The sequence below is a fragment of the Drosophila mauritiana genome, chromosome 3R (assembly GCF_004382145.1).
Source record: "Drosophila mauritiana strain mau12 chromosome 3R, ASM438214v1, whole genome shotgun sequence".
Taxonomy (NCBI): Eukaryota; Metazoa; Arthropoda; class Insecta; order Diptera; family Drosophilidae; genus Drosophila; species Drosophila mauritiana.
In genome coordinates this window covers 17078529-17094295 of record NC_046670.1, presented here as the reverse complement: position 1 = coordinate 17094295, position 15767 = coordinate 17078529, and the positions used below count along the sequence as shown (strand labels likewise).

At 45.9% G+C, this 15767-nt stretch overlaps 7 protein-coding genes across 9 annotated transcripts; 3 read left to right on the top strand and 4 right to left on the bottom strand.

The window, feature by feature from the left end:
• The first annotated feature begins 213 nt into the window (after positions 1-213).
• On the top strand, positions 214-2341 carry LOC117145775 (pinin). Of its 2 annotated transcripts, none has more exons than XM_033311552.1 (3): positions 214-446; positions 507-1276; positions 2252-2341. In XM_033311552.1, coding segments are annotated over exons 1-3 (906 nt in total). In that variant the 5' UTR covers positions 214-312; the 3' UTR covers positions 2254-2341. The 2 variants fall into 2 exon arrangements, with proteins under 2 accessions (XP_033167443.1, XP_033167442.1); XM_033311551.1 differs by lacking the exon at positions 2252-2341 and adding an exon at positions 1508-1606.
• LOC117145773 (phenoloxidase-activating enzyme) lies at positions 2175-5371 on the bottom strand. Of its 2 annotated transcripts, XM_033311550.1 has the most exons (6): positions 5074-5371; positions 4013-4771; positions 3208-3310; positions 3028-3158; positions 2856-2963; positions 2175-2728 (listed from the first exon to the last, which is right to left on the bottom strand). In XM_033311550.1, the coding sequence occupies exons 1-6, from the start codon at positions 5123-5125 to the stop codon at positions 2364-2366; spliced, it is 1518 nt and encodes a 505-aa protein (XP_033167441.1). In that variant the 5' UTR covers positions 5126-5371; the 3' UTR covers positions 2175-2363. The 2 variants fall into 2 exon arrangements, 1 of the variants encoding a protein (XP_033167441.1); XR_004459731.1 differs by lacking the exon at positions 2175-2728 and having other exon boundaries at positions 2871-2963; positions 3028-3133.
• On the top strand, positions 2851-3989 carry LOC117145777 (S-antigen protein). The gene is made up of 2 exons (XM_033311555.1): positions 2851-2939; positions 3366-3989. Exon 2 carries the CDS (start codon positions 3372-3374, stop codon positions 3879-3881), a length of 510 nt encoding a protein of 169 aa, XP_033167446.1. The 5' UTR covers positions 2851-2939; positions 3366-3371; the 3' UTR covers positions 3882-3989.
• Positions 5372-5476: 105 nt separating the features above from the next.
• Positions 5477-6830, bottom strand: LOC117145776. The gene is made up of 2 exons (XM_033311553.1): positions 6357-6830; positions 5477-6297 (listed from the first exon to the last, which is right to left on the bottom strand). Exons 1-2 carry the CDS (start codon positions 6576-6578, stop codon positions 5758-5760), a joined length of 762 nt encoding a protein of 253 aa, XP_033167444.1. The 5' UTR covers positions 6579-6830; the 3' UTR covers positions 5477-5757.
• Positions 6831-7467: 637 nt separating this feature from the next.
• LOC117145772 (serine/threonine-protein phosphatase 5) lies at positions 7468-10270 on the top strand. Its single transcript, XM_033311549.1, has 8 exons — positions 7468-7737; positions 7948-8189; positions 8246-8396; positions 8462-8583; positions 8641-8911; positions 8976-9426; positions 9483-9564; positions 9621-10270. The coding sequence occupies exons 1-8, from the start codon at positions 7554-7556 to the stop codon at positions 9678-9680; spliced, it is 1563 nt and encodes a 520-aa protein (XP_033167440.1). The 5' UTR covers positions 7468-7553; the 3' UTR covers positions 9681-10270.
• Positions 10271-10424: 154 nt separating this feature from the next.
• On the bottom strand, positions 10425-14031 carry LOC117145771 (TELO2-interacting protein 1 homolog). Its single transcript, XM_033311548.1, has 5 exons — positions 13748-14031; positions 13191-13689; positions 12020-13126; positions 10894-11969; positions 10425-10836 (listed from the first exon to the last, which is right to left on the bottom strand). Exons 1-5 carry the CDS (start codon positions 13930-13932, stop codon positions 10455-10457), a joined length of 3249 nt encoding a protein of 1082 aa, XP_033167439.1. The 5' UTR covers positions 13933-14031; the 3' UTR covers positions 10425-10454.
• A 114-nt stretch (positions 14032-14145) lies between these two features.
• LOC117145553 (26S proteasome regulatory subunit 6B) lies at positions 14146-15567 on the bottom strand. Its single transcript, XM_033311253.1, has 2 exons — positions 14976-15567; positions 14146-14927 (listed from the first exon to the last, which is right to left on the bottom strand). The coding sequence occupies exons 1-2, from the start codon at positions 15517-15519 to the stop codon at positions 14254-14256; spliced, it is 1218 nt and encodes a 405-aa protein (XP_033167144.1). The 5' UTR covers positions 15520-15567; the 3' UTR covers positions 14146-14253.
• Between the last annotated feature and the right edge of the window lie 200 nt (positions 15568-15767).

The following is a 15767-nucleotide window of genomic DNA, read 5'->3' as shown; positions in this document are numbered from 1 at the left end:
ATTTTTTTTAAATAAGGGATTCTAAATTAAACATTTATTATTTTTTCCCCATAGATAGTATTTGGAGATTATTTTGGATTTTGAAAATATAAGGAGAACGTTAAAAGTATATAACGGTCTTTTTCCTTGGTAAAATATAAAAACTATCGATGGCCCGTCACGCCGAATCGATAGTACCTGTACCATCGCTATTTTCCGCCAGCACTAGTAAACTCCCATCCCTAAGTCTTGTTTTTACTTTTATGAGCATTTAATTGTACCGATTTAAGTAAAATAATTAATCAAAGAAATCCTAACTGATACGTGGGAACAATGGTGAATGACTCTGGTCTATCGACAGTGGACGACTTGGAGCAAAAACTGAATTCGGCCAAGCAGTCGCTGGTGATCCTAAATGAAAACATTCGCCGCATTGCTGGTCGCGTCCCCAAGGATTCCCTGCAGAGGTATGAATCCACACAAGTTGTGCCTAATTTAATTAATTAATTAATGCGGCTGCATCACAGATCGGAAAAATTCAAATACACTCAAGATGGCAAGAAGAACGAGCACAATGGTGAGCGACCGTTCCCCCGAAATGCACCACCCGGTGGGGTCTTCAAAGACAAGCGGCGAATGTACGAAAGCAAGAATCCGAATTCCCGTTTCCCAATCGAAGAGAACGAGGGTCGGCCACCACGGATTAACTCGCGGGTCATCCGGGAGATGCCAACTAAAAAGGAGATCGTCGAGGCACAGGGCACAGACTCTGAATCGAGGGCCAGGAATCGCAGGATGTTCGGATCGCTGTTGGGAACCCTACAGAAGTTCTGTCAGGAGGAATCGCGACTGAAGAGCAAGGAGGATAAAAAAGCTGAGATCGATAGAAAGGTGGAAAAGCAAGAACTGCAGGAAAGAGCGATGCTGAGGAAACAGCGCGAAACACTATTCTTAGACAGGAAAAAAAAGCAATTTGAGATCCGTAGATTAGAGTACAAAATGGCCAGAATGAAGGACTTCAAGGTCTGGGAAGCAACTATGTTGAATGCGAAAAGTAGCATCCGAACAAAAACGAAACCACATCTGTTCTTTAGGCCAAAAGTGCATTCGCCTAAAACGGAAAAACTGTTGAGCAAAAGCAAAAGTGAAGCCGATGTGTTTATAGAATTCAGGCGCGAAGAATTGGAAGTTGAGCTAAAAAACTTGGAGAACATGAACTTTGGGAAAATGGAAGACGATACTGCAATAGACGAAAGTTTCTTCGAAGAGCCTGACGACGAAGAGCAGTTGGATAAGTGTAAGTAAACTTCAGTTTACCCTAGGGCTTGAAATATGATCGTGCGGATATCGTTGTGTAGGGCAATTGGGTTTCAATTTATAAAACCTATTTATGAAACTTTAATTTATACTACAAAAACCAGATCTTAAGCAAATAAATTACAATACGGTGATTACATTTAAAAGTTATATCGTATTTATCAGCTCAGATACATTTGTTTCAATGTTCTACTTCCTGTTTCTATTGCAGCTTTATAATACGTTAAGTAAAGTAAGCAAAAGTAATGATGCTATTCTAGGAATAAAGGATTACAACTAATGCAATTTAATAAATTATTTGCCAAAACAATCGTTTTACTTCAGCGAATGAAGGGGTGTTTAAGAACAACAATTTGTGGACAAAACCAGCCTTGCCATTATTTTTGTCTACTTGAACTAAAACTTGGAACCAAAATTGTTTACTGCAAGCAAGCTATATTTGTATTTTTCAAACAAATTTGTAAAATTGTAAATAAAACTAAAAAATAATTTACACGCAAGATTGGATCGCGAAATAGGAACATTAAATACCTAATTATGTATTTTTAGATATAATCATCCTGCAGCTAAATCACTTCAGAAATCACATATTTCATTCTTGCTTCCAAATTGTTTGAGGAAGTAATCAATTTGAAATGAGGCGTTAAAACAATTATAATTCTTTAAGCAATAAGTTAAGAACTCTTATAAGATAATTATACCTTTTTCGCCGTCTATAAAAGTTTTTAATTAAGACCAGTAGTCAGAAGCAATTAATAAAAAAATAATATGTTAACCTCTGATTCTTGTATTCGTGTAAAAAGAATATTGTTTTTCTGAAAATAAAATGAGAGCATTAACATTCGCCATATACAGTAGAAAAATACAAATTCGATTAATACGTTTGTTATACACGTACATTTTATTGAAATTTAGGTGATTTGAAGTGGAACCGAATTTTTGTATTTATCCGTAGAATGTATGATTCATTGCTCCTCACGTGGATGTATTCTGAAGACTTTGGCATTGGAAGCTTTGGATGTACTTAGCTTGGGACGCGTTCCCAACACGACCACTCACTGGTCAGATCATCCTCCGATGCTCCGCAGTATCCAATCGGAGAAGCTACTCACCAGGGTGTAGACCCCCGGAATGGTGGTCACGCCGCACAGCGTCGGTCCAAAGGCAACGATGCCGATGATCGTATAACGTCCACTTGTTCCAAAGACGCCGGAGGTACCGTCGTCCATAAAGGGGCCGCCACTATCGCCTCGGCACACGTCATTCATGGGCATCCCCTGGGCGCACAGGTGGTTGGGAGTAATCACAATGGGCTGCTGGAAGTTCTCACTAAGACTGGCATAGGCGATGGCGCAACTCGTGGTGTTCACGATGGGCAAACGTATAAAGCGCACCCCAGCGGTGGAGTTTGATGGGTCCATCGAACTATTACCTGGTCAAAATGTGTAGCAGAGAATATATACATTAAAAACATAATAAGCACTGAATTATATTTCGATCGCATTGATAGTAAGTTAAAAAATTTAACAGATCAGATATAAAGTATTTTCGAGACTCACTTTCAGTATTCCCAATACTCCAACCAGCAGCCACTCCAATCTGTCCTATCAACCTGTTTCCCATTGTGATTGGTCCGTTTAAGGGTAAGCATATGGGCGTGAAGGTGCCTGCAGGGTTGGTGGTGGTTATTCAGCGTGATCATTGACCTAGGATAGGAGTATAATCTCTTACCATTAGTGCTGTTGATTCGTAGGAGGGCAATGTCATTTGCATACTTGGGCTGGTCGTAGTTGGGATGAACTATAACCTGCTCGATGGCAAACGGAATCGCCCCATCCTGACTTCCCAATCGAACATGGGACCTGCAAAGGAGCGTGGATTACAAAAGATTTAATTAGGCTTTAGACTTACAGTTCCAAATCGCTGACTAGGTTGACCACACAGTGGGCGGCAGTTACGATGTGGTTGCTAGAGATCAGGGATCCCGAGCAGCGAAAGCTAATGCGGCTGCTGCCTGAAAATAATATCGTAAAACTCTTGTAATAATAAAGATTTTTTCTTGTTTTCAGCACAACATGTGCGCTTGCCCTTGTTCAGGAAGGAGTCTACCACCTCAGAGCAACAACCCTGATTCTTGCCCAGCTCCTGGCTCAGGGGGCGGTCCTGGTGCTGGTGGAGGTGGCCCTGGTGGCGGTGGAGGTGGCCCTGGTGCCGGTGGAGGTGGCCCTGGTGGACGTGGAGGGGGTCCTGCCCAAAAGCGTGGAACGTGTGGCCCCAAACCTTGCGGCGGAAATCAGTGCAATAAATGCGGTAAGGGGGGCCCTGGAGGAAGAGGTGGCCCTGGAGGAGGAGCTGGCCCTGAGGGAAGAGGTGGCCCTGGAGGAAGAGATGGCCCTGGAGGAAGTGGTGGCCCCGGTGGCAGACGGGCTCCCAATGGCGGTGGTGGAGGCGGGGGAGGACCATTTGGCCTGAGTGCCCCACCAAACAATCGCGGACCCAAGGCTTTGGGACTGGCTGCTCTGCTTTTTGCCGTGGGCGTCTTCCTTACATTAAAAATGGGTATTGTGGCCAGTGAAATCGGATGAGCGCAGCCAGGACGGCATTGGACCCGGCTCTGATCTCCAATGCGGAGTTATTTCAAGAGCATTTAAGAGGCGTTGCGTTGGGTAAAATAAATTCGAAATTGCGTATTTAGCCTATCATTAGATGTACTTACTTCGGTTGCGATAGGCGATCCTGGTCAGCCAGGGAAACTGTCCGGCACTGGCCTGCTCTCCTCCCAGCAGTCGGCTCTCTACATTTATCCCGCATCCTTGAGTGTTCTCCTGTGTGAAAGGTGGCACCAATGTGGTTGTTGTGGATGAAGAAGCAGGAACTGTTTCAATTGGTGTAGCTAATGTTGTGGTAAACGGCGCCAGGGGCGGACCTTGATCTATGTTGGAGTCAATTGCCTCCTCTCCCTGCCGCAGGAAGCGTAGGTCCCCGGGAAATACTATGGGCTTATCTTTTGGCAGAGGTCGCAGTAATGTATCCCGTTCTTCGTGCTCCACATGATACAGAAAGTGGTGTCCCAAGCCGAACCGTCGGTCGAAGAACTCTGGTTCCACGGGCGGGGGACAATTGCGTTGTTCCTCGAAGTTCCAGTAGTCGTGCAGATTGGTCTCCGCTTCCAGATAATCCCCGTGTGTGTGCCGGCTGCCCTTGTCACTATCCCCATCATCCCAAATCCAACGATCATTCGGCGGAGCAAAGCGCATCTTTCGACTTGCTTTGACGGAGGATGACTCATCGTGGTTTTGCTTGCGAGAATTCGGACAGCAGACGAGCGGCTCGAGGCCTTGGAAGCCACAACTGGCGCTGAGCACCTTGGCGAACACAGCGGACTGTTCTCCGGGTCCGTGGTGAAGTAGAAGGCGGGCAAAGGGGGCACATTTACCCAGGCGGATGCAGTGGCAGGCGGAGGCTCTGCGAACCCCTGAAAGTAGAACGGATGACCAGGCTGGATGACAAGGCATGAAATCACTTCTCGAAGGTCAATGTCGGCACAGCAATCGCGAGCCAGAAAACCAGCAAACCAGAAGTGCCCACGGCAATTACTCACTCGCTTTTTTGGTTCGGCATTCGCCGTCATTCGCGCGGTTTATTGCCCTTCGCTGGGAATTTCTAGACTAAGACCTTGACCCACTAAGAGGGCTGGTCTTTAATTACCCCCTACCGTCGCACGTTTGTGTCTTGAGTCATTGGTTTATTAGGGATACCCGGGATACGAGTACTCACCACTCAAACACAGGATGCAGAATAAGAGTGCGACGATTTTCAGGCGCCGCATTTCGAACGATACAAGTCAAGAAATTGGGAAACCAGTAACACAACGTCACCCGTCCAAGTGCGAAATTGAAATAAATTGGTTCAATCTCCGAGCCAGCATGCATATCTTACTTCCACACTTCCAGCTCTATTCAGATTTCGATTTTAGCGACGACGAATCAAAACAAAAAGAGAGCTCGAAAAAACCAATTATCAGGCAGTAAACTCGGGTTGGGCCACAGCCGAAGACCAGCCGCAGCAGCAGACGAAGAGTAACCGATTGTCATCCAGAACAGATCAATACAAAACATGTTTTGCTGGCTAGCCAAACTAAACTTGAAGCTGAGGAATAGTAACAGGACACCGTTCAGAATGTGGAACTCTCTTTTGCATGTATATTATTGATGCTTACTTTAAAGTTTATGCTCTTAAGTTAGGCGATGAAATGAGCGGGGCTAAGGGCTACAGAGTGCGAACAAAGTCTTTTTAGTCGGCCTAGCCCAGAAGTGGGTTCGGGCCCAAGGATTGGCTTACGTAACTAGAAATGCATCGCTTGGAATGTCGAGTTGCCGATGATGTAGAACTAAAATACTTAACTACTCATTAGGCCTTTTTTATAGTCGATCTGGTTTGTCTTCAACGATCGTGCCTGGCCTAAGCCACGGGGGGAACTTCTGGAGAAGCCACGGTGACTGTAACGCTATTCTCGACCTGTTCTACAGGTTCAACAATCGGCTGGGGAGTCGGGGATGGCGATGGTGATATATTCACCGCAATCGTTGTCACTGCAGCCGCTGGATAATGGCCATTTACATCGGCATTGCTATTGCAATCTTCACCGGCAGACTTTTCCACGTCGTCGTCATCAACGGGCGTTTCTTGGCTTAAGACCGCCGCCAAGCGATTGTCATCTGCTTCGGGAGCTGGATCAGCTGCAAGTTGCCCCGTCGCCAAAGCGGCGACCTCCGTCACTTCTGACTCTGGCATCTGCTCCAGTTCGGAGTCGCCGCCCTCTTCGCTCGCTCCATTTGCATTTAAATGCACGGCTACGTCGCCATTGTGCACGGAATGGGGCCCCCGAAGCTCATTGATTATTTTCTCCCCCACCTTCGCGTCGATCTCACTGATCTTCTCCTGCAGCTTGCATTTGAACTCGATCGGCCACTTGGGGCTCCATTCACGGAATAGCTTAATCTGCGGACAATAAACCATGAGAAGGGGGAAAACCGAGCATGGAACTTTCTACTACTTACGCGGCACTGGAACAGGCTCATGGGCTTGTCCTGCACTGCTGCGTTGGCCAGCGAGTTGACCAATCCATTCACCTGGCCATCACTGGCGGCAGAACTGGATCCCCGGGCCAGGTACTCCACGAAAACGTAGACAAAGTCATCCCGCTGCAGCTCGCTCCACTCGTTGAACCACTGAATTATGTAGCGGAACTCGCCGTCTATTGATAAATTGCTCATCGACATCCCGCCTCCGTTTGTTTATATTGCTCTTTCCCACGATGCTAACGCCCCCGCAGTTGCTCTGCCTGGCTTTTCAGTGGATTTAGCGATGCGCTGGCACGGATTCGGAGACTCGAAAAACGGTTCGCTACGATGCGGTTGCAAGTCCAGACTGCTGGCTTAACTGCTAAGCGTTGAGCTCTAAAGTCGCTAGTAAAAGTAAAACCCGTTTCCGCTTCTAATTTTTTTTTCGAACAGGCTCGGCTTTGTGCAATCTAGAGATGCGCACCCAGGAGAATGTTCTTCACGATAGGCACGAAAATTGTTACAAAGCTTATTATGCTAATATGGCTTAAGAAATATACAAATGTCATCTTACACTTATTAGATGCTACTAAGAGATATCATACTTGGGTATATATATAGAGAGCTGTGTGTAATTAAAAAAATGAAATTAAACATTTATATGGCAAAGGAAGACATTCAACTCGTAACACGAAAAGTTTTAAATCACGAATGCATCTCTTGAGTAAACCTGCCTCAAAACAGCTGATTAGCGATAACTACTCTTAAGATCGTATCGATTAACCGCACCTGCGGAGAAACTTAAAAAGGTAATGAATCATTACAAATTTTTGAACTTTATTACAACAACTAGTAAATGTCTTTTGTATAGGTTTGCCTTTTCTTTCATGCCAAAGCAGTTCATTAAATCGGGTAAGCATACACTTTGAAAGAACATTTAACAATAAATAAGATGAGCAACTGCAATTTATTTATTCGTCTTCCTTTTAATACAATGCTCAAACTTACAATTGTCGGCTATGCAGATTTACTTTTTAAACACGTTTTTAGGTAGAACCATCGTTTGAATTTCGGAGGCATTCAGGCTTATTTAGAGCATTTGGTGGGAAAGTCATTATACCATTTGGTAACACTGCCTTGAACATTTTCAGACAGTAAATAACTTTAAGAAAATCATTTATTACAACTAAAAAGATGTCTTCGTCCGAACTGGAAGCAAAGAAGGCTGCCGATGGTCAGCAGGAGGCGAAGGTGCCGGCAGGCGTGGAGATTACGGGGTCCAAGCAGCCGGAGGAGGACACAAATGCCCGTACGAAGGCGGAACTCGATTTTGCCGCGGCGGAGCAGTACAAAAATCAGGGAAATGAAATGCTCAAAAGTAAGTACCTCTGGCAATCACATTGGACCGTAACGACCACGATTAGTGTCCTGCGAGCAATCCATTCTGTGAGTCCACTTTCCCAGTGCCACCTTCAACATAACCTTAAAACAATGGCAAACTTTGGCTGTGTGTGATAATTTACAAGTCTGCCGGAACCTATGGGGGTATAATTATTACCATTACTCACCCTTTGGTCTATTCCCATAGCCAAGGAGTTCTCCAAAGCCATCGACATGTACACCAAAGCCATAGAACTGCACCCCAACAGCGCGATATATTACGCCAACCGATCCTTGGCGCACTTGCGCCAGGAGAGCTTTGGTTTCGCACTACAGGATGGTGTTTCGGCGGTGAAGGCGGATCCTGCCTACCTTAAAGGTTACTATCGCCGGGCAGCAGCTCACATGTCTCTGGGAAAGTTCAAGCAAGCCCTTTGTGACTTTGAATTCGTAAGTAATCCCCGGCAGCACCTTGGGTCCACCACTCAATAAAAATTTATTTTCAGGTAGCCAAGTGCCGGCCGAACGACAAAGACGCCAAGCTCAAGTTTACCGAGTGCAACAAAATTGTCAAAATGCGCGCCTTCGAACGAGCCATTGCTGTGGATAAGCCCGAGAAGACGCTTTCGGAGATGTACAGCGACATGGAAAACATAAGTAAGTGGCTTGTAGTTACTCTATGTAGACGTAGAGATTAACTTGCTTTTGACAACGTATTGCAGCTATTGAGGATGACTACAAGGGTCCGCAGCTGGAAGACGGCAAGGTGACTCTGAAGTTCATGATGGAATTGATGGAGCATTACAAGGCACAGAAGCGATTGCACCGCAAATTTGCCTACAAAGTATGCGTGTAACTCCAATCCCAGCAGACCTTTGAATACTTATACAATTTGTTTCAGATACTCTGCGAGATCGACACGTACATGCGAGCTCAGCCCTCGCTGGTGGACATCACTGTGCAGGATGAGGAGAAGTTCACGATTTGTGGCGACATTCACGGTCAATTCTACGACTTGATGAACATATTCGAGATCAATGGTCTGCCCTCTGAAAAGAATCCCTACCTGTTCAACGGCGATTTCGTTGACAGGGGTTCCTTCTCTGTGGAGTGTATATTTACGCTGTTTGGTTTCAAGCTGTTGTATCCGAATCACTTCTTTTTGGCGCGCGGTTAGTTTTTTCTTCCGTTCAGATGTGGAGATGTTATTTATAACATGCTTTAAACTTATTCCAGGCAACCATGAAAGCATTAACATGAACCAAATGTATGGATTCACTGGCGAGGTGACAGCGAAGTACACCAGCGCCATGGCTGACATATTCACGCAAGTTTTCAACTGGCTGCCGTTGTGCCACTGCATCAACCAAAAGATCCTGGTCATGCACGGCGGGCTCTTCTCCACGGAAGACGTGACTCTGGACAATATAAGACGCATCGAACGAAATTGCCAGCCGCCCGAGGAAGGTCTTATGTGCGAGTTGCTGTGGTCCGATCCTCAGCAGTGGATGGGTCTGGGTCAGTCGAAGCGAGGCGTGGGCATCCAGTTTGGTCCGGATGTTACCGAGAAGTTCTGCAAAGACAACAACCTGGACTACATCATTCGAAGCCACGAGGTTAAGGATATGGGCTATGAAGTGGCTCACAACGGTAAATGCATAACAGTCTTCTCTGCTCCGAACTATTGGTAAGCCTACACATTCGACCCTTAAACTTTAGGTAATCTGTTACCTTTTTTTGCAGTGATACTATGGGCAACATGGGCGCATTTATTACCATTACGGGTAACAATTTGAAACCAAATTTCAAATCATTCGAGGCTGTGGTAAGTACTAAAAAAGCAACTATATTCGACTCAATTCATTATCGTAATCTTTTCAGCCACATCCCGACGTCAAGCCAATGGCCTATGCCAACAGCCTAATGAACTGGCTGGCGTAGTCAGTTTCGCATTAACTTCAATAGCTAAAACATACTCCCACACAACACATACCAATTTACAAACAGCTTGAGAACTCACAATCGCAAGACAGCCCAGCTTACAATGATCAAAGGAGAGGAAAAGGATTCGAAGATGCTCAATAGACTTATGCACACCGCGAGCTGCTTCACTACTTAAGTACGAGTATGGCGAGTCCATAAGGCGTAGGATGAGTGGAGGACGGGGAAAGGATCAAGATCACAAATACAGAACAGCAATCATTTTATAAATTCAGCTATATTTGATACAGAACGAAATGTTATAGTGTATAGTGGCTTTAGAAGTCGGATGCTAAGTTTTATCGGTGCCAAGCATCTGCGGTTCCACTTGTAAGTAAAATTGAAAGAAAAAGTTTGTTTATGCATAGCATTTAGTTATGGCTACCAAAACATAATATACGAGTACATATATACAATTTTTCATCAATTTTGTTTGTTCCGAACGCTTTATTTGTGTATAAAACCCCAGTTTTGTTCAAAAACCTTGCCTTGTTTATATTTTATAAAAGTCATTTCAATAAAACTATTCAAGTTAGATACCTCAATAATAATCCCATACATTTTTTTAATCCAATAACTATTGCCTACTCTCCGGGCACAAACAAATCAGTATGTTCTGATCAAAATATCCGAAACTGCATTAAAAGACACCTAGCTTAAGAGCCTGTAATGTTAATCGAGTGAACAGAAATCAGAATAGAGCAATTGTGAAATAAAAAATCGGTCCGTTCTTTATTAATCAAGATCTGCTCCACTAGCTATGCTGAAGCCCATGACCCCGAAGATCTGGTTAACATTAGCCTGATAATCCTTAAGATGGGCCCGCTGCAACAGCGTAACGTATACGAAGGGTCCATTGTAAGATATAAGTTGGAGGAAGAACGCCCTGGCCGGAGTCTGTAGCTCTTGCGGCTGTACCTGTGACAGGTATATCACCACCGTGCTCATGATCTCGTGCAGATGCCTTCCCTCTATCTGCAGACCTAGTATAAAGTCCGCAAGGCTCTTCAGCAGCTTAAGCTGCAGTTTGTACTCCTGAGTCTGCGCTTGCGAGGTCTCCGTACTGCTGTGCAGGGAAGCTGCCTTCAGGAACTGCTTTAACTGGGGTATCACATCACTGAAAAGCACAAGGAAAGGGTAAAAAGATCTAGTTATCCTCGAAACAGAGGCTTACCTAAGGCTGCGTTTAAGTATAAAGTCCTTGGCATGAACGCCTAGCAAGTGCAGCAGGGTGAAGCATCGGTTTAGCACCAATGCGTCCTTTTGGCGGAATTTTTCGATCAGAGGTTGCCACACTAGATGCACTAATGGCAACAGCTCGTCCTCGTAGTCCGCCAGTAATGGCAGACCACTGGAGAAACATTCCAAAGCTGCAATCTGCTGCCCCTGATCAGCGGTGGAAATGAACTTTATTACTTGTCCTAGTATATCCTTAACCATTTCCACGTGGCGCGGAAGAACGGGCTTCGTGGGTTTCGCTTCTGTGTCATCAGCGTCGTCGGCTTCATCCTTTGCCGACTCCTCGGCGTCGGCCATGTTGGTGTCGCCATTCATATCATTCAGTAACTTTGGCCTCTCCAGCACACTCATCCACGTGCTTAGGACATTCTGCTCCTCATCCACTTGCATCGGCAGCTCGGCATTAACCTCCGCCGCAGCATCATCATGCCAATCGGACACATGATTCAGGAATGCTTTGAAGACGCGAAGATAAGAGTGCACGTTGGTTGTCTGGTGCGATTTGGAGCACTCTTCGCGTATAGTTTGGAATAAGCTCTCCAGGTGGGGCACATTGCCGCGTGTGCTGTACTGCAAAACGACGGTGAGGATGTCCACGGCAGCCGTGCTATCTGGCGATCGTTTTAGCAACGCGTTCAGGTGGAAAGTTATGTAGTCGGTGGAGCATTCGATAAAATGTGAGGGCTCCGCATATTTAAGAGCGTACTGCATGGAAACGAACGCGAAACTGGCCGCTTGATGGACGATGGTGTTACTGCTAGCCACCTTGAGAAGCACTTTGTGTAGACTTAAAAATATATGCCTGTCGAAGGTATCACCAATAAATCTGGCACAGTGACCCACTGCATCTAAAATTAGGCAGGTGTGGAGCACATTGAACTGGGCGTCTGCAATGGTCACCCGACTACCGACCACCTCCGTCTGCTCGTCATCAGAATCGCAGTCTTGGGTGCGTACTTCAATAGCCGATGAAAAGATGCCAGGAGTACGGTCCTCAAACCAATGCGTGGGCTAAAAAAAAATTATAGTACACATTGTACACATATAGAATCTATTCTTACCTTGTTCACCTTAAGGCGCCACGCCGAGTCAGGCTGAAGGGCCAGGTTCCAATGCTCGTCTCGGAGGATCTGGTCCAAGAAAAGTTTAGCCAGCACCAGTCGACTTTGCCGCGCCTTCTTCTCCTGCGGCGTTACCATCAGGGTTAGAAGCAGCACACACTCGTTCATGGATGATGACCTTTGCTGAATCAGCTCCTGACAGTAATCAAATACAAGCCGATTTATTGTTGGCTCAGTACCCAACAGGGCTCCAATGTCATATAGGATATCAACTGTACGCTTTGAGCTTAGATGCTTGAACTGCCTCCAAGGTAGTTTGGCCAGTTCGGCGGCCAGACCTTTGGAATCACCTTCTCGAATACGTCGAAGAGAGTATTCCTCGTTGAGAAGGTCCCTGGTTGGCCGTTGGTCTAGTGCTGTCAGCAGACAAGTGACGAACATCTCCAGATTTTTGGGAACTAGCAGCAACAGCTGCAACTTATCGGTGTTGACGTTGCGTAGAAATCCTTTGAAGAACAGAAGCTCGGCAAACTGTTCCTTCTCCTCGCAGCGATGCAGTATGCGTGGCCATTTATTGAGGTGTGCATCTAGCAGCATCTCCGCATTCTCATCGAATATGTCTTGGCTGCTGGCCTGTTGTTGCAGCAGAATTAGGGTGTCCCTGCACCGCTGGGCTATCTTCTCATTCTCGTCCTCTGACAGAGCCAATACGCTCTCCAGTACGTGGAGAAAATTTCCCCTCAGATTGTAAGCACAATGTTTTAGCAACAGGCAACACATATCGGAGTAGGATTCCCTAACCCGCAGGGCGCTGTGAGCCCGTAGAATACTCATTTCGGCAAAAATTGGTCGAAGGCGCCGCGAAGTGGCGGCCACCCACTGATGTGAACGAAGCTCCGTTTGCATTTGATGCAATCGCTCCTCATTCTGTTCTGTAGTAGCCTTTTTGCTGCCAAAAAAGGTGAAATCACATTGTTGAGCTAACAGGTCCTCGTTGTTTTTGAACAGTTTGCGGAAGGCATCTCCATCGTAGCGCATTTTTAAAAATTCATCAGTGGTCTCCTCAAACATTATGCAAATAATTCGTCCCAGCGCTTGAATGGCCATCTAAATATAATATTTAAATCAATTTAAATGAAGTTATCTCTTCCAAAACCATCGAAAAACTCACCGATTTTATAGTCTCTCCCACCTTGTCATCTTTCATTGATGTTTTGAACAGTACGATGAGTACCTTGGGAAGGAATATAAATATGGTATTGGCTACCTGACTACGCAGGACAACATCCACTTGATCGGATTCGTCATGTACATAGAAAACCATCATCAGGCACTGAATGGCTGTCTGAACTAGTTTTCGATACTTTTCCTGTTCGATGATTTCCAAGAGCATGATCAGTATCTGGCCAATAACCATCGCAGTCTCCTTAACGTAGAAAGACTCCACCACATCAGTGGTGGACCGACGAAGAGCCTCGAATATACACTGAACGGCAGCCAGTTTGATTTCCTCGGACAGGTTGGGTCGCATGGCCGCTGTCTTTGAGTCGCGTACCTGTTGCAGCACCACCACCAGGATGGAACGCAGACCCTTCTCATCGGCCAGGTATGTTTTGGAGACAATGTTGCTCAAGCAGTTCATCAGGCTGGTGCGAAGTTCCTGGTTTTCTCTACGGAAGGAACACTCTTCTCTGAAGTCGAAGTCCCAAGCGGAATGGAGCCACTTACCCAGTTAGCTCATCCAGTTTGACCACCAGTGGCACCACCGTTTGCACCTGGTAAATGCGCATTTCTCCAAAGTTGAATCCCTCGATTGCGCGCTCCACCACCGACAACGTGTCCTTGCTGGGCTCCTTGATGAAGCCTTCCACCGCCGGCTTTATCTTCGTCACATACCACTCCAGATGCATCATCGTGGCAGCAGTTTCCACTAACCAAATAAATCCAAAGCGAAGCCCGGCAAAAATCCGCGAAGCTGTTTTGAACCAACAGCTGTTCAGACAGTCACATGCAAACGCGAGCGTTTTCACCCCGCCACCCACGATCGCTATCGAAGGCTATCGGTTATTTTGAATTGCGCGCCAAACCGCCCCCCAATTTCGATTGTTTTTTTTTTATTTAAACCACCAGTATTGACTAATATATTTTGAAGTTTCAGGATTTTGGTAAACTCGGGATTGGCTTAGTTAAATACTGCAAGTTTACATAATCAGATTGAATTTGAAATTAATCATCTAGCTATAGAACTCATGCTGAGCTTCGTCCTTGCGCACGCTGGTCTTATAACCCTTTTCGAAATCCTTGGCGTTGACCACATAGCGATTCTCGCGCACTGCATGCATTCCAGCCTCTTGGCAAATGGCATTGATATCCGCATTGGAGATCTTGTCCGGACGTGCAATAAAGTCCTCTAGGTCCACATCCTCTCCCACATTCATTTTTGAGGTGATTGTGGTAAAAACTAAGCGCTTCTGGCGTCGATCCGGCAATGGTAACTCAATTTTCCGATCCAAACGACCGGGTCGTAATAGAGCCGGATCTAAGGTATCTGCACGATTGGTGGCCATGATAACTTTAATGTTGGTGGTCTCATCAAAGCCATCCATTTGGTTGAGTAGTTCCAGCAGAATGCGCTGCACCTCGCGATCCGCACCTGTCTGTGCATCGAAACGCTTGGTGGCAATCGCGTCGATTTCATCAATGAAGATAATTGAAGGAGAATTCTGCTTGGCCAGGCGGAAAAGATCTCGCACCATGCGCGGCCCCTCGCCTAGGTATTTCTGGACGAACTCGGAGCCCACGACACGAATAAAGGATGCAGTTGTATGATGGGCCACCGCCTTGGCCAGCATGGTTTTGCCACATCCAGGTGGTCCAAAAAGGAGGACGCCGCGCGGGGGATCAATGCCTGCAAGAGAATCAGTGGAAATAGTCGTTTGATATTGCGATTACCCACCAATCTGCTTGTACAACTGGGCGTGGGTCAAGGGCAGCTCGACAGCCTCGCGTATCTCCTGTTTTTGGATATCCAAGCCACCAATGTCCGAGTAGCTAATATCCGGTTTCTCATCCGGTGATAGCATCGATATGGTGCTGTCCGCCTCCGGTGGCACCAAATCGACCAGACAATTGCTCTGCTTGTGCAGCCCAACCGAAGAGGACGGCTTCAGGTGCTCCCTGTCAATGGTGGATAGCACTCGAACGTAGTAATTGGAGCCGGTGGTGGAGGCCACTATGCCGTTGTTTTCATCCACTGCCTCCAGAAACTGACCAATGACTAGTGGCACGGCCTTTATGCGCTTCACTTCCTCCTGGGCGTGTATGAACTCCTTCTTCAGGTTGCGTTGCTCCTCCTTGATATAATCCTCCTGCACCTGGATGAGCTCCAGCTCCATCTGAAGCTTCTTGTACAGTACATACAGATCATGCGGATCCAGTCCACCGTACTTTTCCAGCGACTGCTCGTGAAACTGGGCAATTTCCTCCTTTAACAAACGCATTTTCGTCCTATCCCTGTGGAGATTCGATTCGAAGTTAAAAGCAATGACATGAATTTTCAAAGGCAGGGTATCGTACAAAAATTATCGATAACTGTTAACAGGATTCGAATGGCAATACTAAAAAAGCTTCAATAAATGGGCGTAACCAAAAACAAATAATTTAATTCTTATTAAATGCGTAGTTATGATATATATTATTTTAAAAATATGTTGATTAAGCTCGATCGATATATGAAAATTATACAATT